Source organism: Lonchura striata, chromosome 28, assembly GCF_046129695.1.
Source record: "Lonchura striata isolate bLonStr1 chromosome 28, bLonStr1.mat, whole genome shotgun sequence".
NCBI lineage: Eukaryota > Metazoa > Chordata > Aves > Passeriformes > Estrildidae > Lonchura > Lonchura striata.
In genome coordinates, this window is record NC_134630.1 from 7607016 (window position 1) to 7633003 (window position 25988).

The 25988-nt window shown below is 54.0% G+C and overlaps 1 protein-coding gene across 2 annotated transcripts; it reads right to left on the minus strand.

Moving 5' to 3' along the window:
- Nucleotides 1-1482: 1482 nt before the first annotated feature.
- Nucleotides 1483-25821, minus strand: SUGP1 (SURP and G-patch domain containing 1). 2 transcript variants are annotated; one of them, XM_077788879.1, is made up of 14 exons: nt 25770-25821; nt 23200-23371; nt 21929-22032; nt 20349-20561; nt 16486-16597; nt 14928-15031; nt 12592-12715; nt 10426-10994; nt 10059-10165; nt 8948-9125; nt 6694-6800; nt 5897-6042; nt 4459-4588; nt 1483-2128 (listed from the first exon to the last, which is right to left on the minus strand). In XM_077788879.1, exons 1-14 carry the CDS (start codon nt 25792-25794, stop codon nt 2102-2104), a joined length of 2118 nt encoding a protein of 705 aa, XP_077645005.1. In that variant the 5' UTR covers nt 25795-25821; the 3' UTR covers nt 1483-2101. The 2 variants fall into 2 exon arrangements, with proteins under 2 accessions (XP_077645005.1, XP_077645004.1); XM_077788878.1 differs by having other exon boundaries at nt 16486-16609.
- Nucleotides 25822-25988: the final 167 nt, after the last annotated feature.

The following is a 25988-nucleotide window of genomic DNA, read 5'->3' on the forward strand; positions in this document are numbered from 1 at the left end:
ACCGGGGACACGGGAGGGACAGGGGGACACGGGAGGGACAGAGGGACACGGGAGGGACAGGGGGACACGGGAGGGACAGAGGGACACGGGAGGGACAGAGGGACACGGGAGGGACAGGGGGACACGGGAGGGACAGGGGGACACGGGAGGGACAGAGGGACACGGGAGGGACAGGGGGACACGGGAGGGACAGAGGGACACGGGAGGGACAGGGGGACACGGGAGGGACAGAGGGACACGGGAGGGACAGGGGGACACGGAGGGACAGAGGGACACGGGAGGGACCGGGGGACACGGGAGGGACAGAGGGACACGGGAGGGACAGGGGGACACGGAGGGACAGAGGGACACGGGAGGGACAGGGGGACACGGGAGGGACAGCGGGACACGGGAGGGACAGGGGGACACGGGAGGGACAGGGGGACACGGGAGGGACAGGGGGACACGGGAGGGACAGGGGGACACGGGAGGGACAGAGGGACACGGGAGGGACAGGGGACACGGAGGGACCCTGGCAGGGAGGAAAGGAGTCCTGGGAATAAGGAAGGACGAGGGGAGAAGGATGGGATGGGGAATGGGATCGGGAATGGGATCCCAGACTGGGATCAGGACTGGGATCCAAGGAAGGACTGGGATAGAGAATGGGATCCAGGACTGGGATCCCAGACTGGGAGCCAGGGAAGGACTGGGACTGGGATCCCAGACTGGGATCAGGACTGGGAGCCAGGGAAGGACTGGGATAGGGAATGGGATCCCAGACTGGGATGGGGAATGGGATCAGGACTGGGATCCAGGGAAGAACTGGGATAGGGACTGGGATCCCAGACTGGGATCTGGGATCAGGAATGGGATCCAGGACTGGGATCCCAGACTGGGAGCCAGGGAAGGACTGGGATGGGGAACGGGATCTGGGAAGGACAGGGATAGAGAATGGGATCCAGGACTGGGATCCAAGGAAGGACTGGGACTGGGATCCCAGACTGGAATCCCAGACTGGGAGCCAGGGAAGGACTGGGATCAGGACTGGGATCCCAGACTGGGATCCAGGGAAGGACTGGGACTGGAATCCCAGACTGGAATCCCAGACTGGGATCCAGGGAAGGACTGGGATAGGGAATGGGATCAGGACTGGGATCCAGGGAAGAAGTCCTGAGAGGAAGGGCAAGGGGTCACAAAAGGAAAGATTTGGATCCTGGGCTGCAGACTCCCAGATTTTGGATTTTCCCTGAATAATCTCCCCCCCCCACCCCTCCCCATTCCAAGCTTTGGAACGGTTTTAATTAAAATCTAAACCCTTGACTCTGTAATTAAAAAAAAATTAACAAAGGATCACATCAAGCATCCCAAGATAGGAACCAAATCCAGCTTTTTTCCCTGAAAATCATTGGAAAACCCAGTTCCAGGGCAGCCTCCCACCCTAAAAAAAACAACAAAAAACCAAAATCCCTCTCTTCCCAAAAAATTCCAAGGATTAAACCTAAGGAACAAACAAGTTTGATTTTATTTACAGACTCCGTGAAGAAAATTTGTGTTTCCAGAGGTTTTGTTTTTCCGTTTTAGGACAGTAAAACCCAACTGGATTTTTCCAAAGCCTGGTCCTGGAATTCTGTTGGATTTTTCCAAAGTGTGGCTTTGGAATTTTGGGTCTTCGTCATCCCAAAGCACAGAAGGTGTTGGCAAAATCCCTGGGAAGGGAATAAATCCCCCCTGGATCCATCAAATCCTGGAATTCCCAACAGATCCGGGCCAGATCCACCCATCCAGAGGCAAAACTGGAGGCACTGGTTCCCCAGATTCCCCAAAATCCCTTGGATTTGGGATTCCCAGAAAAAATCAAGGAATAAAACCCCTCCCTCCTGGAGCAGCAGAAGATCTGCCATTCCCAAAAATCCCAAACTCCTTGGAATTGGAGGCCCCTGGGGATTTTTGGGGCTGCTCCAAACCCTCCCCCTGTCTCCAAAAAAAGCTGGGAAAGCTTTTCCATGGGGGAAGGAGGAGCTGTGATTCCAAAAAAAAAAAGCTGGATAATATTGGGAGAAAAGAGATGGATGATGAAGTTTGGGATAAGAATTCCCAGGAAATCTGTTGGGAAAAGCCCTCCTCAGTAGTAAGGTCGCCGTGGGTTGTTCTGTAGGGAGAAAAAAAAACAATGGGAAAATCATCAGGATTTGGGATTTTATCCCAAAAATCAGCAATGGATCCATCCCTGCCCCATCCCAATGGATCCGTCCCTGCCCCATCCCGATGGATCCGTCCCTGCCCCATCCCAATGGATCCATCCCTGCCCCATCCCAATGGATCCATCCCTGCCCCATCCCAATGGATCCATCCCTGCCCCATCCCAATGGATCCATCCCTGCCCCATCCCAATGGATCCGTCCCTGCTCCATCCCGATGGATCCGTCCCTGCCCCATCCCAATGGATCCATCCCTGCCCCATCCCAATGGATCCGTCCCTGCTCCATCCCGATGGATCCATCCCTGCCCCATCCCGATGGATCCATCCCTGCCCCATCCCGATGGATCCATCCCTGCCCCATTCCAGGGGATCCATCCCTGCCCCATCCCAATGGATCCATCCCTGCTCCATCCCAATGGATCCATCCCTGCCCCGTTCCAGGGGATCCATCCCTGCCCCATCCTGATGGATCCATCCCTGCCCCATCCCAATGGATCCATCCCTGCCCCATCCCAATGGATCCATCCCTGCCCCATCCCAATGGATCCATCCCTGCCCCATCCCAATGGATCCATCCCTGCCCCATCCCGATGGATCCATCCCTGCTCCATCCCAATGGATCCATCCCTGCCCCATCCCAATGGATCCGTCCCTGCCCCATCCCAATGGATCCATCCCTGCCCCATCCCAATGGATCCATCCCTGCCCCATCCCGATGGATCCATCCCTGCTCCATCCCAATGGATCCATCCCTGCCCCATCCCAATGGATCCGTCCCTGCCCCATCCCAATGGATCCATCCCTGCCCCATCCCAATGGATCCATCCCTGCCCCATCCCAATGGATCCATCCCTGCCCCATCCCAATGGATCCATCCCTGCCCCATCCCAATGGATCCATCCCTGCTCCATCCCAATGGATCCATCCCTGCCCCATCCCAATGGATCCATCCCTGCTCCATCCCAATGGATCCATCCCTGCTCCATCCCAATGGATCCATCCCTGCCCCATCCCAATGGATCCATCCCTGCCCCATTCCAGGGGATCCATCCCTGCGCCATTCCAGGGGATCCATCCCTGCCCCGTTCCTGGGACTCTCCCTCATCACTGGCTCCATCCCAATCCCATTCCCAACTCCACTCGATCCATCCCATCCCTATTCCCACGATCCCAATTCCATTCCCTACCAGTGGGTTTGGTGGGAAGTGACACACCAGCCTTAATCCCGTTCCCGTGAACCCATTCCTGTGATCCCATTCCCATTATCCCATTCCTGTGATCCCATTCCCATTATCCCATTCCCGTGAACCCATTCCTGTGATCCCATTCCTGTGATCCCATTCCTGTGATCCCATTCCTGTGATCCCATTCCTGTGATCCCATTCCTGTTATCCCGTTCCCATTATCCCAATCCCATTCCTGTGATCCCATTCCTGTTATCCTGACCCCATTCCTGTGATTCCATTCCCATTCCCGTGATCCCATTCCCGTTATCCCGATCCCATTCCCATGATCCCATTCCCGTTATCCCGATCCCATTCCCGTGATCCCATTCCCATTCCCGTGATCCCATTCCCATTCCCGTGATCCCGATCCCGTTCCCGTACCAGCGGGTTGGGCCGGAAGCGGTAGGCCAGCATCATGCGCTTGCGGAAGGCCTCGTACTCGTGGATCCCGTGATCCCATTCCCATTCCCGTGATCCCATTCCCGGTATCCCATTCCCATTCCCGTGATCCCATTCCCGGTATCCCGGTATCCCGTACCAGCGGGTTGGGCCGGAAGCGGTAGGCCAGCATCATGCGCTTGCGGAAGGCCTCGTACTCGTGGATCCCATGATCCCAATCCCATTCCCGTGATCCCATTCCCATTCCCGTTATCCCATTCCCGGTATCCCGTACCAGGGGGTTGGGCCGGAAGCGGTAGGCCAGCATCATGCGCTTGCGGAAGGCCTCGTACTCGTGGATCCCGTGATCCCATTCCCATTCCCATTATCCCATTCCCATTCCCGTGATCCCATTCCCGTGATCCCAATCCCATTCCCGTGATCCCATTCCCGGTATCCCATTCCCATTCCCGTGATCCCATTCCCGGTATCCCGGTGTCCCGTACCAGGGGGTTGGGCCGGAAGCGGTAGGCCAGCATCATGCGCTTGCGGAAGGCCTCGTACTCGTGGATCCCGTGATCCCATTCCCATTCCCGTGATCCCATTCCCGTGATCCCATTCCCATTCCCGTGATCCCATTCCCATTCCCGTTATCCCATTCCCGGTATCCCGTACCAGCGGGTTGGGCCGGAAGCGGTAGGCCAGCATCATGCGCTTGCGGAAGGCCTCGTACTCGTCGTCCTCCTTGGTCAGCTCCGCCGGGCGCTCGATCCCGAATCCCGCCCCGTCCGTGGTCGTGGTGCCCCTGCGGGAAACCCGGGAATGGCGCCGCTGGACACCCCCTCCACGGGAATTCCCACGGAATTCTGCCCCGGGACCTCCTCCCCAGACCCCTGGCGCTTGGATGGAAGCAGGGATCGGTTTTATCCCAAATTCCCAGGGTTTGGTATTGGATGGAAGCAGGATTGGTTTCCTATCCCAAATTCCCAGAGTTTGGTATTGGATGGAAGCAGGGATCGGTTTTATCCCAAATTCCCAGGGTTTGGTATTGGATGGAAGCAGGGACTGGTTTCCTATCCCAAATTCCCAGGGTTTGGTATTGGATGGAAGCAGGGACTGGTTTCCTATCCAAAATCTCTGGGAATTCAGATGGAAGCAGGGATTGGTTTCCTATCCCAAATCCCCAGGGTTTGGTATTGGATGGAAGCAGGATTCGTTTTATCCCAAATCTCTGGGAATTCAGATGGAAGCAGGGATCAGTTTCCTATCCCAAATTCCCAGAGTTTGGTATTGGATGGAAGCAGGGACTGGTTTCCTATCCAAAATCTCTGGGAATTCAGATGGAAGCAGGGATTGGTTTCCTATCCCAAATCCCCAGGGTTTGGTATTGGATGGAAGCAGGATTCGTTTTATCCCAAATCTCTGGGAATTCAGATGGAAGCAGGGATCAGTTTCCTATCCCAAATTCCCAGAGTTTGGATGGAAGCAGGAATTGGTTTCCTATCCCAAATCTCTGGGAATTCAGATGGAAGCAGGGATTGGTGTCCTATCCCAAATTCCCAGAGTTTGGTATTGGACGGAAGCAGGGATTGGTTTCCTATCCCAAATTCCCAGGGTTTGGATGTAAGCTGATCCACCTAAAGAATCCCTTTGGAATGCCCAAAGTGGGATCAAATCCCAACATTTCTGGGCATGGAACGAAATCAAGACTGGTCGGATCACACAAAGCTGGGATCCTGGCTGGAATATCCTCCCCTGGATCTGCTTCCCACTGGATTTTTTAAATATTTCCAGGATTTTATGACACCAAGAAGAGCAAATATTCCCGGGATTTTCTGATTTTAAGGATTTAATCCTGGGAGAGGGGAGGTGCAGACAGGAATTCTTGGATCTGCACTTCCCTATGGAAATTTGGGTTGGAAATTCAGGATTTGGGGGCTCAGACAATTCCTGCACCAGCTACAGCCACAAATCCAGGAGAAATGTCCCAAAAAAATCAGGAATTCTCTGCTGGGCTGAGTTTTCCATGCTCAGGCGAGGAATCCCAGCCGGGCTGTGATTCCAGCAGGAATTCCTGGGAAAAAAAGAAGGGATAATCCATAGGAACACTCACTTGCTGACAGGGTTTTTAATTCCCTGTCCATCGGATCCCAATCCCTCTCCTTCCTTCCATCCCATTTTCATCAGCATTTGGTATCCGATGTTTTCCACCGTCAGCTTGAATTCCTTGTACTCGGAATAATCCGGCTCCCGGCCCTCCTGCAGCGGGAAAAGTGGGAAAAGGGGATGTTTTATTCCATGGATCATGGAAAAGCAACTTCACCCGCCCCCAAATCGGGATTTCGGGAAAGAACTGCCAGGATTTCCCGGGATTCCAACATCTCCAGAATTCCAGGTTGTTCCCTGGGTGCAGCCTCAGATTTGGTTCTTTCCTAAGGCTGAATCCCAGGGAATGTCAGCCCCGTGCTGGAAAACAGGGATGAGTCAGATTCCAGGAATTCCAGGGTTTGGGAAGGACTGGAAGGTGCTGGAGTTGTGGGCGTGGGGTTTGCACTTCCCTGCAATCAGCAGGAGAAAAATTCCCATTTTTTCCCACTGATCCCGAAGAGGAGCCGAGTGGGAGGTTTGTCTGGAATTCCAGCAAAATTCCCAAATCGTGGAATTCCAGCATGGAAAGGGACCTTAAAGCCCATCCAATCCTGCGGGCAGGGACACTTCCCACCATCCCAGGATGCTCCCAGGGACGGAGCACCATGGATCCCTTGGGAATTGCTTCCCAGGGAAGGAATCTTTCCCAAACATTGCCCCATTTCCCCGCCCGGAGTGGGACTCGGATCCCTCTCCTCCCTGCAGGAATGCCTGGAGCATGGGAGGAGCGTGGAGCATTCCCAGAATCCCAGAAGCGCTCACCTTGAGCGCCTTGAAGGTCTCCATGAACTTCTCCAGCTCGTCGGGCGGGAGGAAGTCCCCGATGAAATGTTTCCCTCGGCCCATCTGGGTCAGCTGCTCCGCCCACTCTGGAAAAGCAGGGAACACCAGCTCATGGAGCATCCCACGGGATTCCCGGGCCAGCCCAGGGATGCCCATTGGGATCCCCACTCTGGAAAACCACGAACACCACGGAGAAAACCATGGAGAAAACCACGGAGGAAACCATGGAGGAAACCATGGAGGAAACCACGGAGGAAACCACGGAGGAAAACATGGAGTGAAAACCATGGAGGAAACCATGGAGGAAACCATGGAGGAAACCATGGAGTGAAAACCATGGAGTGAAAACCATGGAGGAAACCACGGAGGAAACCATGGAGGAAACCATGGAGGAAACCACGGAGGAAACCACGGAGGAAACCACGGAGGAAAGCACGGAGGAAACCACGGAGGAAACCATGGAGGAAACCATGGAGGAAACCACGGAGGAAACCACGGAGGAAACCATGGAGGAAACCATGGAGGAAACCATGGAGTGAAAACCATGGAGGAAACCATGGAGGAAACCATGGAGAAAAAAACATGGAGGAAAAAAAAACATGGAGAAAAAAAAACATGGAGAAAAAAAACCATGGAAAAAACCATGGAGTGAAAACCATGGAGGAAACCATGGAGGAAACCATGGAGGAAACCACGGAGGAAAAAAACATGGAGGAAAAAAACCATGGAGAAAACCATGGAGGAAAAAAAAACATGGAGAAAACCATGGAGAAAAAAAACATGGAGGAAAAAAACATGGAGGAAAAAAACATGGAGGAAAAACCATGGAGAAAATCATGGAGAAAGAAACCATGGAGAAAATCATGGAGAAAACCCCATGGAGTAAAAAAACATGGAGAAAACCATGGAGGAAAAAAAACATGGAGAAAAAAACATGGAGAAAAAACCATGGAGAATCCCATGGGATTCATGGAGCTTCCTAGGAACGCCCACTGAGAATTCCTACTCTGGAAAACCACGGAGAGCAGCACTCGTGGAGAATCCCTCGGGATTTGTGGAGGGACTGTCCCTGCAGCTCCCAGTCCATGAGGACAGGGATGGAATTCCCCCTCTGGAATGGAATTCTCTCCGGAATTCCCAGTCTCACCCACCCTGTGCCTTGTCAATCTCCCTAGGGAAGGAATTCCCGCTGGAATTCCCAATCCCACCCATCCTGGGTCTTGTCCATCTCCTTAGGGATGGAATTCCCCTTCTGGAATGCTGATCCCACCCTCCCCGGTGCTCCCTAGGGCTGGAATTCCCAATCCCACCCATCCCGGTGCTCCCTAGGGCTGGAATTCCTGACCCCAGGGTGCTCCCTAGGGCTGGAATTCCCCTCTGGAATTCCCAGTGCCACCCTCCCCGGTGCTCCCTAGGGATGGAATTCCCTCAGGAACTCCCAGTCCCACGTACCCTGGGTCTTGTCCTTCTCCCTAGGGATGGAATTCCCTCTGGAACTCTAAGTCCCACCTGCCCTGGTGCTCTCTGGGGATGGAACTCCCATCTGGAATTCCCAATGCCACCCTCCCCGGTGCTCCCTAGGGCTGGAATTCCTGACTCCAGGGTGCTCCCTAGGGCTGGAATTCCCATCTGGAATTCCCAATGCCACCCTCCCCGGTGCTCCCTAGGGCTGGAATTCCTGACTCCAGGGTGCTCCCTAGGGCTGGAATTCCCATCTGGAATTCCCAATGCCACCCTCCCCGGTGCTCCCTAGGGCTGGAATTCCCGTCTGGAATTCCCAATGCCACCCTCCCCGGTGCTCCCTAGGGCTGGAATTCCCCTCTGGAATTCCCAATCCCACCCTCCCCGGTGCTCCCTAGGGCTGGAATTCCCCTCTGGAATTCCCAATGCCACGCACCGCGGGTCTTGTCCATCTCCATGCGGCGCAGGTGGTGCTCCCAGGTGCCCGGGGCAGGGCTGGAATTCCCATCTGGAATTCCCAATCCCACCCGCCCCGGTGCTCCCTAGGGCTGGAATTCCCGTCTGGAATTCCCAATGCCACCCTCCCCGGTGCTCCCTAGGGCTGGAATTCCCATCTGGAATTCCCAATCCCACGCACCGCGGGTCTTGTCCATCTCCATGCGGCGCAGGCGGTGCTCCCAGGTGCCCGGGGCAGGGCTGGAATTCCCAATGCCACCCTCCCCGGTGCTCCCTAGGGCTGGAATTCCCATCTGGAATTCCCAATCCCACCCACCGCGGGTCTTGTCCATCTCCATGCGGCGCAGGCGGTGCTCCCAGGTGCCCAGCTCGCTGTCCACCTCCTCGTCGCTGTCGTAGCCGTGCTGGTGCTGCTGCAGCGCCCGCTCCCACAGCAGCTGCATCTCCTGCATCGCCCGCTTGTGCTTCATGATCATGTCGTACATCTGCTGCATCTGCGCGGGGAACGGGGTCAGGGTGGGGAACGGGGTTCAGGGTGGGGAAAATGGGGTTTGTCCTGGGAAAAACGGGGTTTAGACTGGGAAAAATGGGGCTCAGGGTGGGGAACGGGTTTGTCCTGGGAAGAACGGGGTTTGTCCTGGGAAACACGGGGTTCAGAGTGAGAAACACGGGGTTCAGAGTGGGGAAACGGGGCTCAGGGTGGGAAACAGGGCTCAGGGTGGGGAACGGGTTTGTCCTGGGAAAAACAGGGTTTAGACTGGGAAAAACGGGCTTCAGAGTGGGAAAAATGGGGTTTGTCCTGGGAAAAACAGGGTTCAGAGTGGGGAAAATGGGGTTTGTCCTGGGAAAAACAGGGTTCAGAGTGGGGAAAACGGGGTTCAGAGTGGGGAAATGGAGTTTAGACTGGGAAATGGGGTTTGTCCTGGGAAAAACGGGGCTCAGAGTGGGAAAAATGGGGTTTGTCCTGGGAAAAACGGGGTTCAGAGTGGGGAAAACGGGGTTCAGAGTGGGGAAATGGGGTTCAGACTGGGAAATGGGGTTTGTCCTGGGAAAAACGGGGCTCAGAGTGGGGAAAATGGGGTTCAGAGTGGGGAAAACGGGGTTCAGAGTGGGGAAAACGGGGTTTGTCCTGGGAAAAACGGGGTTCAGAGTGGGGAAACGGGGTTTGTCCTGGGAAAAACGGGGTTTGTCCTGGGAAAAACGGGGTTCAGAGTGGGGAAAATGGGGCTTGTCCTGGGAAAAACGGGGTTCAGGCCAGGAAAACAGGGTTCAGCCTGGGGAAAATGGGATTTGTCCTGGGAAAACGGGGTTCAGCCCGAGGAAAATGGGGTTCAGCCTGGGAAAATGAGGTTTGTCCTGGAAAAACGGGATTGAGCCTGGGGAAAATGGGTTTTGTCCCAGGAATCCCAGTGAATTTTGGGATTCACCTCCTGCTGCTCCTTCAGCTGCTTCTTCTGGGCCTCCGAGAGCTCCGTGACTCCCACCAGACCCACGGGTTTGCCCTTCTCGTATCCCAGACCCTTCAGGTCCTGAACTGCAGGAAAAAACAGGGAAAAACCTTCGGAGATTGGAAAAATCGCAGAGAGGGAACTGAAGGGAATAAAAGGGTGGGAAGAGAAAAAAAAAAATGGAATTGTCATTGCAATTCCCACAGAGCGAAGGGAAAATATAACTACTGGGAAAAAATGGGATTGACAGCAGAGATTCCTTGGAAAACTTGATCCACGTTCATCTCAGGAAACAAAAAACCACTTTGGAGCCACGGGATTCCCAGGAAAACCCAATGCCACTCACCTGAGAGGGGAGAGGGAGAATCCAGCTGCTGCACCAGCTGGGGGAGAGGCAATTCCACCTTCTCCTCCTCCGGCCCCCAGCGGCTCTTCCTCTTCTTTTTGGTGCTGCCCGGAGCGGGGCTCGGGATGGGGCCGGGATTTGGGGTCCCGGGTGGATTTGGGGCGGCGGCAGGATTTGGGATCGGGGCAGAACTGGGGGCCAGCTGATCCGGAGGGGAGGCGGAGGACGAGGACGGGGCAGGAGAGGCCGAGGGAACGGGAAGAGCGGCGGGAAGAGCGGGAGAGGGAACGGGAAGGGGCAGAGGAGGCGGGATGGGGACGGGGAGAGGGGAGGGAACGGGCACCGGGAGAGGCGGGAAGCGCAGAGGGGATGGAGAAGCCTCGGGACTGATCTTCCGCTTGAGGCCGGATTCTCCGGGAAAAGGGGGATTCCCGGGAAAGGGGGGATTCCCGGGAAAGGGGGGATTCCCAGGAAAAGGGGAGCCCCCGGGGGCAGCCCGGGCCCTGCGGAACTCCTCCAGCTTCTGGCGGTAGTAGCGGTGCCCTTTGCTGTGGGGCTCGTACAGGAACCTGCAAACAACGGGATCAGCCGGGAATTCCTGCCGGGAATTCCCAGGGCATTCCCAGGGCATTCCCAGCTCCACTCAGAGCAGCGATCCGGCCGTGGAATTCCTGCCGGGAACGCTCCCAGAACTCCCAGGGCATTCCCAGGGCATTCCCAGGGCACTCCCAGCTCCACTCAGAGCAGCGATCCGGCCGTGGAATTCCTGCCTGGATTTCCCACAGCACTCCCAGATCATTCCCAGCTCTCCAGTCAGTCTCAGAGCTGGGATCCAGCAGTTTCCTCAAATTCCCACAGCATTCCCAGTTCTCCAGGCTGGAATCCAGCACTGGAATTTTCCCTCCTGCAATTCCCACGGCATTCCCAGTTCTCCAGGGCTGGGATCCAGCACTGGGAATTTTCCTTCCTGCAATTCCCACGGCATTCCCAGCTCTCCAGGGCTGGGATCCAGCACTGGAATTTTCCTTCCAGGAATGCCCACAGAGTTCCCAGCTCATTCCCAGCTCTCCAGGGCTGGGATCCAGCACTGGAATTTTCCTTCCAGGAATGCCCACAGAGTTCCCAGCTCATTCCCAGCTCTCCTAGGCTGGGATCCAGCACTGGAATTTTCCCTCCTGCAATTCCCAGAGCATTCCCGCCTCTCCAGCAGCATCCCGTGTATCCCTGCAGCCAGTGCAGCTTCCACTGGGAGCAGGGAACACAATTCCATAAAGGAAAAGCAGCCCCAAAAAGCAGGAACGTGCTGATTCCTCTGCACCCCAAACCTGAGCACCTCCAGTCCCACCGCTCCAAAACCCCAGTGTCCTCCTAGACTCAGAATTCCCAGGAATTTCCTGGGAATTCCCTGGAAAACAACCCCCAAAAACCAGGAATTTCCTGTACCTGAAAGCTGGGAATCTCCCTGTTGTTCTGCAGGGCAAAATTCCCACCTCAGCCCCCCAAACTTGAGCACCTCCAGTCTCGCTGCTCCAAAACCCCAATGTCCTCCTAAACTCAGAATTCCCAGGAATTTCCCTGGGAATTTCCTGGGAATTCCCTGGAAAACAATCTCCAAAAATCAGGAATTTCCTGTACCTGAAGGCAGGGAATCTCCCTGTTGTTCTGCAGGGCAAAATTCCCACCTCAGCCCCCCAAACTTGAGCACCTCCAGTCTGGCTGCTCCAAAACCTCAACCTAAGAATTCCCAGGACTTTCCCTGGGAATTCCCTGGGAAAAGTCCCCCAAAACCCAGGAATTTCCTGTACCTGAAGGCAGGGAATCTCCCTGTTGTTCTGCAGGGCAAAATTCCCACCTCAGCTCCCCAAACTTGAGCACCTCCAGTCTCGCTGCTCCAAAACCCCAATGTCCTCCTAGACTCAGAATTCCCAGGAATTTCCCTGGGAATTTCCTGGGAATTCCCTGGAAAACAATCTCCAAAAATCAGGAATTTCCTGTACCTGAAGGCAGGGATCTCCCTGTTGTTCTGCAGGGCAAAATTCCCACCTCAGCCCCCCAAACTTGAGCACCTCCAGTCTGGCTGCTCCAAAACCTCAACCTAAGAATTCCCAGGAGTTTCCCTGGGAATTCCCTGGGAAAATCCCCCCAGAAAGGAGGAATTCTGCCCACCTGAAGGCGGGGTTCTCCCTGTTGTTCTGCAGGGCGATGGCCTCCACCTCGGGCCCCCCTGCAGCCACGAACTGCGCCAGCTTCTCGGCCGAGTTGCGCGTCTCCTGGTCGGCTGGGGGGGAAACTTTAGGCAGGGATTAGTCCCGGGCCCAGCTCACCCCAGCCCAGCCTAACCCGGCCTAAGGACCCCAGAGAGGCCTAAAGTCGGGTTTAAAGGGGAGAATCGGTACAAAGGAACGGTTAAATAGCACAAAACATCAGGTTAAATCTGAGTTTGGGATGGGGGAAAAGGACCTAAGGACCCCAGAGAGGCCTAAAGTTGGGTTTAAATGGGGGAATTGGCACAAAGGAATGGTTGAATAGCACAAAACATCAGGTTAAACCCAAATTTGGGAGCAGGGACTCAGCCTAAGGACTGCAATGAGGCCTAAACCCGGGTTTAAAGGGGGGAATTGGCACAAAGGAACGGTTAAATAGCACAAAACATCAGGTTAAACCCAAATTTGGGAGCAGGGACTCAGCCTAAGGACTGCAATGAGGCCTAAACCCGGGTTTAAAGGGGGGAATTGGCACAAAGGAACGGTTAAATAGCACAAAACATCAGGTTAAACCCAAATTTGGGATGGGGGAAAGGACCTAAGGACTGCAATGAGGCCTAAACCCGGGTTTAAATGGGGGAATTGGCACAAAGGAACGGTTAAATAGCACAAAACATCAGGTTAAACCCAAATTTGGGATGGGGGAAAGGACCTAAGGACTGCAATGAGGCCTAAACCCGGGTTTAAATGGGGGAATTGGCACAAAGGAACGGTTAAATAGCACAAAACATCAGGTTAAATCTGAGTTTGGGATGGGGGAAAGGACCTAAGGACCCCAGAGAGGCCTAAAGTTGGGTTTAAATGGGGGAATTGGCACAAAGGAACGGTTAAATAGCACAAAACATCAGGTTAAACCCAAATTTGGGATGGGGGAAAGGACCTAAGGACTGCAATGAGGCCTAAAGCCGGGTTTAAAGGGGAGAATTGCAACAAAGGAACGGTTAAATAGCACAAAACATCAGGTTAAACCCAAATTTGGGAGCAGGGGTGGAGGCTAAGGACTGCAATGAGGCCTAAACCCGGGTTTAAAGGGGAGAATCGGTACAAAGGAACGATTAAATAGCACAAAACATCAGGTTAAACCCAAATTTGGGATGGGGGAAGGACCTAAGGACTGGAATGAGGCCTAAAGTCGGGTTTAAAGGGGAGAATTGGCACAAAGGAACGGTTAAATAGCACAAAACATCAGGTTAAACCCAAATTTGGGAGCAGGGACTCAGCCTAAGGACTGCAATGAGGCCTAAAGCTGGGTTTAAATGGGGGAATTGGCACAAAGGAACGGTTAAATAGCACAAAACATCAGGTTAAGTCTGAGTTTGGGATGGGGGAAAGGACCTAAGGACCCCAGAGAGGCCTAAAGTTGGGTTTAAATGGGGGAATTGGCACAAAGGAACGGTTAAATAGCACAAAACATCAGGTTAAACCCAAAGTTGGGATGGGGGAAAGGACCTAAGGACCCCAGAGAGGCCTAAAGTCGGGTTTAAAGGGGAGAATTGGCACAAAGGAACAGCTGAAAACACAAAAACTTCAGTTTAGGCCTGACTTTGGGGAGCAGGCATGGCAGAGATGAGATAAGGCAGCTTTGGGCTCCCAAATCCCAAATTTTCCATGTGCCAGGCACTTTTCTCTAGGATTAAACCACTTGGAATTAAGCCTAGTTAAAGGTTTTGTCATGTTCCATAGGATTAAACCACCTGGAATTATCCCTGATTTAAAATCTGGGGTTTTTCCCTTGTGCCAGGAATTTTTCCATAGGATTACACCACCCAGGATTATCCATTTTTCAATGTTTTGCCCCTGAATTACCCGGGGACAAGAGGAAATCCTTTGGAAAATTCCAAATTCCCCATAAACCCACTGAAATCTCCTCTCGCTGCACCCCCTGGAGGCTGTTTCAGGGGAAATTCCCTATGGAAAATCCCAATTCTCACCCGGAAAAATTCCAAATCTCACTCCAATAAAATCCAACAAAAACCGAGGGGAAAAAAATTCCTCTTTTCCTAAATTTTCAATGCTAGAGAATTATTTTGGAATTTTTTTTTTTTTTGACAAATACAAGGGAAATCCCATTCAAAATCCCAGGAATATTTTGGGAATCCACATTTTTTGGCAGAAGGATTTGATTCTCCTTCCAGTTGGGAATTTTCTTTCCAGGCAGCCAAATTTCCACCCCAGTCCCAAATAAACCCCAAATTTCCCTCGTGTTGTTGCCATTCCCCAGATTTTAGTGGGAATTACCTTTCTGGGAAGAGGCTGCCTGGGAATTTTGATTTTCTTTCCTTATTTCTGCCACTTTCTTCCTGTAGTATAGGAATTCTCTGCTGTTCTTATCATGCAAAAACCTGGGAAAAAGGGAAAAAAAGAAAAATAATTATCCAAATATTGATATTCTGGGATAGAAACAGCTCCAACTCCCACATGGAAAAGCAGAGGAATTACTCAGAATGCACCTGAAACATGGAATTAGATTTTGGAGTTTTAATCCAAGGACTTGCATCCAAATTTTGGTGTTTGAAGGGAAATTAAGGAAGAATCCTCTGCCCCCCAGTGCTGGGATTAAAAAACTTTTCCACCCCTCAAATCCAAACATTGTCTCCCCTCAAATCCCAAATTTTCCTTTTCAGGAAAGGACAAGAAACACAAACTTTTCCCTCTCAAATCCCAAATTTTCCCCCTCAGGGAAGAACACCAAACCCAAACATTTCTCTATTCAAATCCCAAATTTTCCCTCTCAGGGAAGAACACCAAACCAAAACTTTCCCCTTTGAAATCCCAAATTTTCCCCCTCACAAAAACAACACCAAACCCAAACTTTTTCCCCTCTCAAATCCCAAATTTCCCTCTCAGGGAAGAACACAAACCCAAATTTCCCTCTTAGGAAGAACACCAAACCCATATTTTCCCTCTCAGGGAAGAACACAAACCCAAACTTTCTGCTCTCAAATCCCAGATTTCCCTCTCAGGGAGGAACACCAACCCAAACCTCCCTCTGAAATCCCAAATTTCCCTCTCAGGCAAAACACAACCCCAAACCTCCCTCTGAAATCCCAGATTTCCCTCTCGGGAAGAACACCAACCCAAACCTCCCTCTGAAATCCCAGATTTCCCTCTCGGGAAGAACACAACCCCAAATCTTCCCTCTGAAATCCCAAATTTCCCTCTCGGGAAGAACACAACCCCAAATCTTCCCTCTGAAATCCCAGATTTCCCTCTCGGGAAGAACAGCAACCCAAACCTCCCTCTCAGGAAGAACACAACCCCAACCTCCCTCTGAAATCCCAGATTTCCCTCTCGGGAAGAACAGCAACCCAAACCTCCCTCTCAGGAAGAACACAACCCCAACCTCCCTCTGAAATCCCAGATTTCCCTCTCGGGAAGAACACAACCCAAACCTCCCTCTGAAATCCCAGATTTCCCTCTCGGGAAGAACACCAACCCAAACCTCCCTCTGAAATCCCAGATTTCCCTCTCGGGAAGAACACCAACCCAAACCTCCCTCTGAAATCCCAGATTTCCCTCTCAGGGAGGAACACCAACCCAAACCTTCCCTCTGAAATCCCAGATTTCCCTCTCGGGAAGAACACAACCCCAAATCTTCCCTCTGAAATCCCAAATTTCCCTCTCGGGAAGAACACAACCCCAAATCTTCCCTCTGAAATCCCAGATTTCCCTCTCAGGGAGGAACACCAACCCAAACCTCCCTCTCAAATCCCAGATTTCCCTCTCGGGAAGAACACCACCCTTTGTCTGCCCCTCCCGGGGCCCAGCCCCGCGGGCTGCGTCGCTCCTCACTCACGAGAAAGCAGGGTTGTCCTTGTAGTCCTCCACGGCGACCTTCTCGAGCTCGGGGCCGCCCTCAGCCACGAACCTGGCCAGCTTTTCCACCACCTGCCGCGTCTCCGAGTCCTCTGGGGGCAAAACTTTAAGGAGCTGTCAGTACGTGGGGTCGGCTGCCCCGGCGGGAGCGGGGCCCTGCTGCCGAGCGCCGCGGGGCCGGCAAAGCGCCACACGGGGCACGCAGCTGTAGGAAGGAGTTCACAGCACAATTCCTCGTTTTCCTGCACGCTTCTGAGCTGCCCCGGGGGGTTCCCACCGGGAAAATCCAACATTTTGTGGGGTGGGAGGAGGTTAAAGCTCGTCCCGCTCCCGATTTTTTCGCTAGGCTAAGTTTTCCTTGGACGCTTCCACAGCTTCTCTGGGAATTGCAGCTCATCACCCTCCCCACAGCCAGGAATTACTTCCCAAAATCCCTCCTAAATGCACCCTCCCTCAGTCTGAAGCCACTCCCTGGCTCCTGGAATTCCACCCCTTATCCCAGATTTTCCGCAGCTCCAAAATCCCACCTAAATCCACCCTCCCTCAGCCTGAAGCCACTCCCTGGCTCCTGGAATTCCACCCCTTATCCCAAATTCTCTGCAGCTCCAAAATCCCACCTAAATCCACCCTCCCTCAGTCTGAAGCCACTCCCTGGCTCCTGGAATTCCACCCCTTATCCCAGATTCTCTGCAGCTCCAAAATCCCACCTAAATCCACCCTCCCTCAGTCTGAAGCCACTCCCTGGCTCCTGGAATTCCATCCCTTATCCCAAATTCTCTGCAGCTCTCCCGGAGGCCTTTCAGGCCCAGAGCTCTGCCTGGAATTTCCCTTCTCCAGCTCCCAGGGATAGCCACAGCTTCTCTGGGAATTCCAGCCCATTCCAGCCAGGAATTCCTTCCCAAAATCCCAGCCAAATCCCCCTTTTTCTGTTTAAATCCATTCCCTGTGTCTGTCCCTCCATCCCTTGTCCCAAATCCCTCTCCAGCTCTCCCGGAGCCCCTTTAGGATCTGGAAGCAGCTCCAAGGTTTTCCTGGAGCCTTCCCTTCTCCCACTTTCCTTGGGCATTCCAGGGATTGGGAATCCACCACCCCATCCCAGTTTGGAGGTTTCAACTGTGCCCAGCTCATCCCAGCTTTAGCACAGTTGGCTCCTGCTGGATTTGTTCCCTAAAAATCCCAGCAGGGAAAGAGCAGGAATTTGGCTTAATCCATATTCCAGCTGCCAAGCCATTCCCAGAACATTCCAGCCTGTGTGGCCGGAGCAGCAGCTTTTCCTGCTCCAAAAAAAAAACCCCTTGGAGTTTGGATTCTGTGCCCAGGAATTCTCACGGGGATCATGGAGTGGGAATAAACCCGGAGATTTTGGGAATTTTGGGAAGGCAGAGTTTGGTTTCTGTGCCCAGGGTGGGAATAAACCCGGAGATTTTGGGAATTTTGGGAAGGCAGAGTTTGGTTTCCGTGCCCAGGGTGGGAATAAACCCGGAGATTTTGGGAATTTTGGGAAGGCAGAGTTTGGTTTCCGTGCCCAGGGTGGGAATAAACCCGGAGATTTTGGGAATTTTGGGAAGGCAGAGTTTGGTTTCTGTGCCCAGGAGTTCCTACAGGGATCACGGAGTGGGAATAAACCCGGAGATTTTGGGAATTTTGGGAATCAGCCCCAGAATCTGCAATTACGGCAAAGCCAGCGCAGCTCTCTGCAGGTTCCCAGCACGTTTCACGCTCAGTTCCCGAATTCCCAGGCCTGTGCTGGTACAAATCCCAGCAGAAAGGGTTCTGTGGGATTCTGGGCATGGATAAAGGCAGCCACAAAGCCGAGCTCCTTTTATCCATTAAAACCCACCCGTGAAATTCCCATTCTAAGGCAAATCTGCCTCGGGGCTTCCTGCCCTGGATTATCCCAATAAAACCCGGGATAATTCCTGCCACTCCTTGTTTTTCCAGGCGTTCAGGACCTACAGGTGAGATTTTTTTTACCTGGATTTTGGATTTTACCTGGGAACAGCTCCGTGCTGGATGTGTCGTTTGTTTTATTTATTCGCACGCATGGATTTGCCCTGCATGTTCCCAAACTAATTCCTCCTTTTCCAGCACTTAAACCCCCCAAAATCCCATTTTAAGGACAAGAATAAGGATTTCTTGGAGAGCCCAGCACAACATTCCAAAGGTGCAAATGGAATTTTTGGGATTTGCCACCCACCAAATCCATCAATACACATTTTCTCCTATCTGTTGTTTTCTGATATTTTTGCCTGGCTAAGCTCTCAGACAATTTGAAGACAAAAAACTTTCCAGGCTGAGATCAGTAATGTTTAAACACTGAACTCAAGGAAGGTCAGGAATATCTAAAATATCAGGAATTCAATAAGTCAAATATTGGGAATTTCATATCTAAAACGTCAGGAATTTCATCCCTTAGATTTCAGTTGGAATTGGAAGAGCCCACCAGCATTAATTGCTGGAATTTTCACTCCATAAAGGAGAAATCTGCCCCAAAACTGTGCTGGGAATACACATTTATGGTAAATAGGGATAAAGTAACCAGCTTTCCAATGGGGCTGAGGGAATCCTGTCCAAACTGAGCCTATCCCGGGATAAAACCACCCCAAATCCTGTCCCAAACTGAGCCTATCCCGGGATAAAACCACCCCAAATCCTGTCCCAAACTGAGCCTATCCCGGGATAAAACCACCCCAAATCCTGTCCCAAACTGAGCCTATCCCGGGATAAAACCACCCCAAATCCTGTCCCAAACTGAGCCCTGTCCTGGGATAAAACCACCCCAAATCCTGTCCCAAACTGAGCCTATCCTGGGATAAAACCACCTCAAATCCTGTCCCAAACTGAGCCCTGTCCTGGGATAAAACCACCCCAAATCCTGTCCCAAACTGAGCCCTGGGATAAAACCACCCCAAATCCTGTCCCAAACTGAGCCCTGTCCTGGGATAAAACCACCCCAAATCCTGTCCCAAATCGAGCCCTGTCCTGGGATAAAACCACCCCAAATCCTGTCCCAAATCAAGCCCTATTCCGGGAGGGAATCCTGCCCTGCCCTGTCCCTTATCCTAGCATAAATCCAGCCAACTTCCCACTAGGACTGAGGGAATCCTGTCCCAAATGGATCCCTTATCCCAGATCCCCACTCCTCCCGGGGAATCCTGTCCCAAACGGATCCCTTATCCCAGATCCCCACTCCTCCCATGGAATCCTATCCAAAATGAACCCTTATCCCAAACCCCCACTCCTCCTGGGGAATCCTGTCCCAAACAGATTCCTTATCTCAGATCCCCACTCCTCCCAGGGAATCCTGTCCCAAATGAACCCTTATCCCAAACTCCCACTCCTCCCAGGGAATCCTGTTCCAAACGGATCCCTTATCCCAGATCCCCACTCCTCCCATGGAATCCTATCCCAAATGGGTCCCTTATCTCAGATCCCCACTCCTCCCATGGAATCCTATCCCAAACGGATCCCTGTCCCAAACCCCCACTCCTCCCAGGGAATCCTGTCCCAAACGGGTCCCTTATCTCAGATCCCCACTCCTCCCAGGGAATCCTATCCCAAACGGATCCCTGTCCCAAACCCCCACTCCTCCCAGGGAATCGTATCCCAAATGAACCCTTATCTCAGATCCCCACTCCTCCCAGGGAATCCTGTCCCAAACGGATCCCTGTCCCAAACCCCCACTCCTCCCAGGGAATCCTGTCCCAAACGGGTCCCTTATCCCAAACCCCCACTCCTCCCATGGAATCCTGTTCCAAACGGATCTCTTATCCCAAATCCCCACTCCTCCCGGGATTCCTGCCCACGTTCCCGCTCCAGGCGCGGGCAGGAGCCGCCGCTGACCTTTGATCTCCAGCCACTGCTCCTCGTCGTCCTCGTTGTCCTCGTCGGGGCCCTGGAAGACGCTGAGGCGGCGGAGGCCGGGGCCGGCCTTGGGCAGGGCGAGGCTCCGCGCCTGCAGCACGCGGCTCCGCGCCGGCGCCGGCCGCTTCAGCAGCGCCGGCCGCTTCCCGGGGCCCGGGGATGGGGCGCTGCCGGGGGGATTCGGGGTGCTTTCTGTGGGAAATAAAGGAAATTATTATTGGATCCTTCCTGGGGATCAGGGATGGGGCGCTGCCGGGGGGATTCGGGGCGTTCTCTGGGGGAAATAAAGGAAATTATTATTGGATCCTTCCCGGGGCCCGGGGATGGGGGGATTTGGGGCATTCTCTGTGGGAAATGAGGAAATTATTATTGGATCCTTCCTGGGGATCGGGGCCGGGGCGCTGCCGGGGGGATTCGGGGTGTTCTCTGAGGGAAATGAGGAAATTATTATTGGATCCTTCCTGGGGATTGGGGATGGGGCGCTGCCGGGGGGATTCGGGGCACTTTCTGTGGGAAATGAGGAAATTATTATTGGATCCTTCCTGGGGATTGGGGATGGGGCGCTGCCGGGGGGATTCGGGGCACTTTCTGTGGGGAAACGAGGAAATTATTATTGGATCCTTCCCGGGGACTGGAGATGGGGTGCTGCCGGGGGAATTCGGGGCACTTTCTGTGGGGAAATAAAGGAAATTATTATTGGATCCTTCCTGGGGATCAGGGATGGGGGGATTCGGGGCATTCTCTGGGGGAAATGAGGAAATTATTATTGGATCCTTCCTGGGGATCGGGGATGGGGCGCTGCCGGGGGGATTCGGGGCACTTTCTGTGGGGAAATGAGGAAATTATTATTGGATCCTTCCCGGGGTTTGGGGATGGGGGCGTTCGGGGCATTCTCTGGGGGAAAACAAGGAAATTATTATTGGATCCTTCCCGGGGATCGGGGATGGGGCGCTGCCGGGGGGATTCGGGGCACTTTCTGTGGGAAATGAGGAAATTATTATTGGATCCTTCCCGGGGTTTGGGGCTGGGGGGATTTGGGGCATTCTCTGGGGGAAATGAGGAAATTATTATTGGATCCTTCCTGGGGATCAGGGATGGGGTGCTGCCGGGGGGATTCGGGGCACTTTCTGTGGGAAATAAAGGAAATTATTATTGGATCCTTCCCGGGGATTGGGGATGGGGCACTGCCGGGGGGATTCGGGGCACTTTCTGTGGGAAATAAAGGAAATTATTATTGGATCCTTCCTGGGGATCAGGGCCAGGGAGCTGCCGGGGGCATTCTCTGGGGGAAATGAGGAAATTATTATTGGATTCTTCCCGGGGTTTGGGGCTGGGGGGATTTGGGGCATTTTCTGAAGTGAGACGGAAAGGAAATTATTCCTGGGAATCCTGGGTTGGGCTGGGAGAGGCTCCAGGTCTGCCCCGGCCGCTTCCTCCCCAGGTTTGGAGCTGGGGCATTCTCAGAATGTTTGGGGGATTTGGGGCAGTTTGTGAGGGCAGAATGACGGGGACAGAATTCCCGGGAATCCCAGGATTGGGCTGGGAAAGGAAGGACCTACCAGCATTGGATTTTTCCCTCTGGAGCTTCAGGAATTGCTGCAGGAAGCTCCCATCGTTCACGAACTTGTTGGACACGGAGGCCTCGCTCTCGGAGCCGTCGTCACTGAGCGGGGACAGAAAAACAGAGGCTGGAATTTGGGAGCTTCCCTGCCCTTCCCATGTGGGATTTGGGACAGGAAAAACCCCTGGAATTGGTCATTTTCCTCACCTACCACCGTACTACATAAAGAACCCCAGATCTTCTTCCTCTTTCATTAAAATTGGGATTTTCCCCACCCTGTTCCACTAAAAATGGGATTCTTGCTCCCTAGTCCACCAAAAACGTAATTTTCCTCCTTCTGCTCCATTAAAATTGGGTTTTCCTCCCTCTGCTCCACCAAAACTGGAATTTCCCCCTCACCGCTCCACTAAAATTGGGATTTTTGCTCCTTAATCCACCCAAACTGTGATTTTTTCCCCCTCTTCTCCACCAAAACTGGAATTTTCCTCCCCTTGCTGCACCAAAACTGGTATTCTTGCTCCCCAATCCACCAAAATCGTAATTTTCCTCCTTCTGCTCCATTAAAATTGAGATTTTCCTCCCTCAGCTTCATTAAAACTGGGATTTCATCCCCGTGCTCCATTGAAACTGGGATTCTTGCTCCCTGATCCACCAAAACCTCCTCCTGCTCCATTAAAATTGGGATTTTCTTCCCTCTGCTCCACCAAAACTGGGATTCCCCCCCCGTGCTCCATTAAAACTGGGAATCTTGCTCCCTAATCCACCAAAACCTCCTCCTGCTCCATTAAAATTGGGTCTTCCACCCTCAGCTCCACTAGAACTGTGATCTCGCTCCCTCTGCTCCATTGAAACTGGGATTCTTGCTCCCTGATCCACCAAAACCTCCTCCTGTTCCATTAAAACTGGGGTTTTCCCCACTCTGCTCCACTAAAACTGGGATTTCCCCCCCGTGCTCCATTAAAACTGGGATTCTCCCCCGTGCTCCATTGAAACTGGGATTCTTGCTCCTCAATCCACCAAAACCTCCTCTGCTCCATTAAAATTGGGATTTTCCTCCCTCAGCTCCATTAAAATCGGGATTTTCCTCCCTCAGCTCCATTAAAATCGGGATTTTCCTCCCTCTACTCCATTAAAATCGGGATTTTCCTCCCTCTGCTCTGCCAAAAGCGGGATTTCCTCCCTCGGCTCCCTTCCCAGCGGCGGCAGGCAGGAGGCCGGCGTTCCCGGGATTCGTTCCCGGGATGATTTGTTCCCGGGATTCCCACGCACTCTCCGAGCAGCGGGAGCTGCGGGATGCTGAGGGAATTCTGCCGCGCCTGCTGCTCCAGCCGCGCCTCGATCTCGCGCTTCTTCTGGGCGATCAGCTCCTCCTGCTGCAGGATGTTCACGCTGGCCTTGGCCGCCCTGGACTGCGCCACGCCGAACCACCGGCTCGCCTTCCCTGCGGAAAGGGCGGAATCAGCGCGGGAATTGCCTGGAATCAGGGGTGCATTCCCTGGGGGAACAGGGCGGGAATCAGCCTGGGAATTGCCTGGAATCAGGGGTGGATTCCCTGGGGGAACAGGGCGGGAATCAGCCTGGGAATTGGCTGGAATCAGGGGTGCATTCCCTATGGGAACAGGGCGGGAATCAGCCTGGGAATTGCCCGGAATCAGGGGTGCATTCCCTGGGGGAACAGGGTGAGAATCAGCGCGGGAATTGGCTGGAATCAGGGGTGGATTCCCTGGGGGAACAGAGCGGGAATCAGCCTGGGAATTGCCAGGAATCAGGGGTGGATTCCCTATGGGAACAGGGCGGGAATCAGCCTGGGAATTGCCTGGAATCAGGGGTGCATTCTCTATGGGAACAGGGCAGGAATCAGCCTGGGAATTGGCTGGAATCAGGAGCGCATTCCCTATGGGAACAGGGCGGGAATCAGCCTGGGAATTGCCTGGAATCAGGGGTGGATTCCCTGGGGGAACAGGGCGGGAATCAGCCTGGGAATTGCCTGGAATCAGGGGCGCATTCCCTGGGGGAACAGGGCGGGAATCAGCCTGGGAATTGCCTGGAATCAGGGGCGCATTCCCTATGGGAACAGGGTGGGAATCAGCGCAGGAATTGCCTGGAATCAGGGGTGGATTCCCTGGGGGAACAGGGCGGGAATCAGCCTGGGAATTGGCTGGAATCAGGGGTGCATTCCCTATGGGAACAGGGCGGGAATCAGCGCGGGAATTGGCTGGAATCAGGGGTGGATTCCCTATGGGAACAGGGTGGGAATCAGCCTGGGAATTGCCTGGAATCAGGGGTGGATTCCCTGGGGGAACAGGGCGGGAATCAGCCTGGGAATTGGCTGGAATCAGGGGTGCATTCCCTATGGGAACAGGGCGGGAATCAGCCTGGGAATTGCCTGGAATCAGGGGTGGATTCCCTATGGGAACAGGGCGGGAATCAGCACGGGAATTGCCCGGAATCAGGGGTGCATTCCCTATGGGAACAGGGCGGGAATCAGCACGGGAATTGCCTGGAATCAGGGGTGGATTCCCTATGGGAACAGGGCGGGAATCAGCACGGGAATTGGCTGGAATGAGGGGCGCATTCCCTATGGGAACAGGGCGGGAATCAGTGCGGGAATTGTCCGGAATCAGGGGTGCTTTCCCTGAGGGAAAAGGGCGGGAATCAGCTTGGGAATAGTCCAGAATGAGGGACACATTCCCTGAGGGAAAAGGGCAGGAATTAACTTGGGAATTGTCTGGAATGAGGGGCGCATTCCCTGAGGGAAAATGGCGGGAATCAGCTCGGGAATTGTCTGGAATAAGGGACGCATTCCCTGAGGGAAAAAGCGGGAATTAGTCTGGGAATTGTCTCGGAATTAACTCCAGAATTGTGAATGAGGGGTGCCTTCCCTGAGGGAAAAGGCTGGGATTGAACAGGGATCACCCCAAATCCAGGGGCGCATTCCCTGAGGGAAAAGAGTGGGATTTAATAGGGATCACTCCAGATCAAGCTCACATTCCCTGTGGGAAAAAGGCAGGATTAGAGTAGGAGCCACCCTGAATTCAGCTTCCCTCAGGAATTAAGGGAGAGACCATCCCAAACCAAGGCTGGTCTTCCCTGTGGAAAAAAGGGGGAAAGAACAGGGACCATCCCGAAATTAGGGGCATCTTTCCTGAGGGAAAAAGCTGGAATTTAACAGGAACCATCCTGAATCAAGGGTCGCATTCCCTGTGGGAAAAGAGAGGAGATTAACACAGGCATCATCCCAAAACAAGGCTTGCTCTCCCTGTGGGAAAAGGGAAGGAATAAACGGAGGGATCATCCCAAACTCAGCTTCGCTACAAAATAAAAAGAGAAAAAAAATCAGCAGCGGGGTCTCCACGAACCACCAGCTCAGCTTTCCTACGGGAAAAGAGAGGGAACGAACAGCTGGGGCTCCTGTGGGAAAAGGGGAGGAAAAATCATCCGTGGAGCCTCCCCGAGCTATCGGCTCTGCTTCCCTGGGGGAAAAAGAGAGGAAAAATAACGGGGAGACCACCCCGGACCCCAGGCTCGGTTTTCCTGAGGGAGAACGGGGGGAATTAACAGAGCAGCCATCCCGAACCAGCAGCCCGGCTTCCCTAGGGGAAAACGAGCCGGGAACGGCGGCGGGGATCCGTCCCGGAACGAGGAGGGGGAAAAGGAGGGGATTTAACGGGGCGGCTTCTCGCAGCCCCCGACCCTGCCGGCACACCCCCAGCCCGGGCGCACACGCCACCCCCGCGTCCCGGAGCCCCGGGGGCGGCGGGGCGAGGCGGGGGCGGCGGCGGGGCGGGAGGAGCGGCGGGAGCGGCGGGAGCGGCGGGGGCCGCCCGGCCGGGCCGTACCTGGCGCATCCCGCTGGTTGTCCATTTTGGAGCCCCCGTCCCAGCGTGCCCCGCGCCGGGCGCGCCGCGCCGGGGGCCGCGCCAGCGCCGGCGCCCCTGGGAGATGTAGTCCCTCAGGGAGCCACCGCGCCGCTCTCCCCGCTCCTCCCGCCGCGCCGAGCCCCGCTGGAGGGGCGGCCGAACCGCCCCGCTCTGGCGGCTCCGCCGCTACGCTCGTTC

What these genes read in the sequence shown, in the direction of transcription:
- SUGP1 (XM_077788878.1), bottom strand. Translation starts at nt 25,794, where the DNA reads ATGGACAACCAGCGGGATGCGCCAG. An exon ending in CAACCAGCGGGATGCGCCAG is followed by an intron (nt 23,372 to 25,769) that starts GTACGGCCCGGC and finishes CCCTTTCCGCAG; the next exon opens with GGAAGGCGAGCCGGTGGTTC. An exon ending in GCAGTGGCTGGAGATCAAAG is followed by an intron (nt 16,610 to 20,348) that starts GTCAGCGGCGGC and finishes AGCTCCTTAAAG; the next exon opens with TTTTGCCCCCAGAGGACTCG.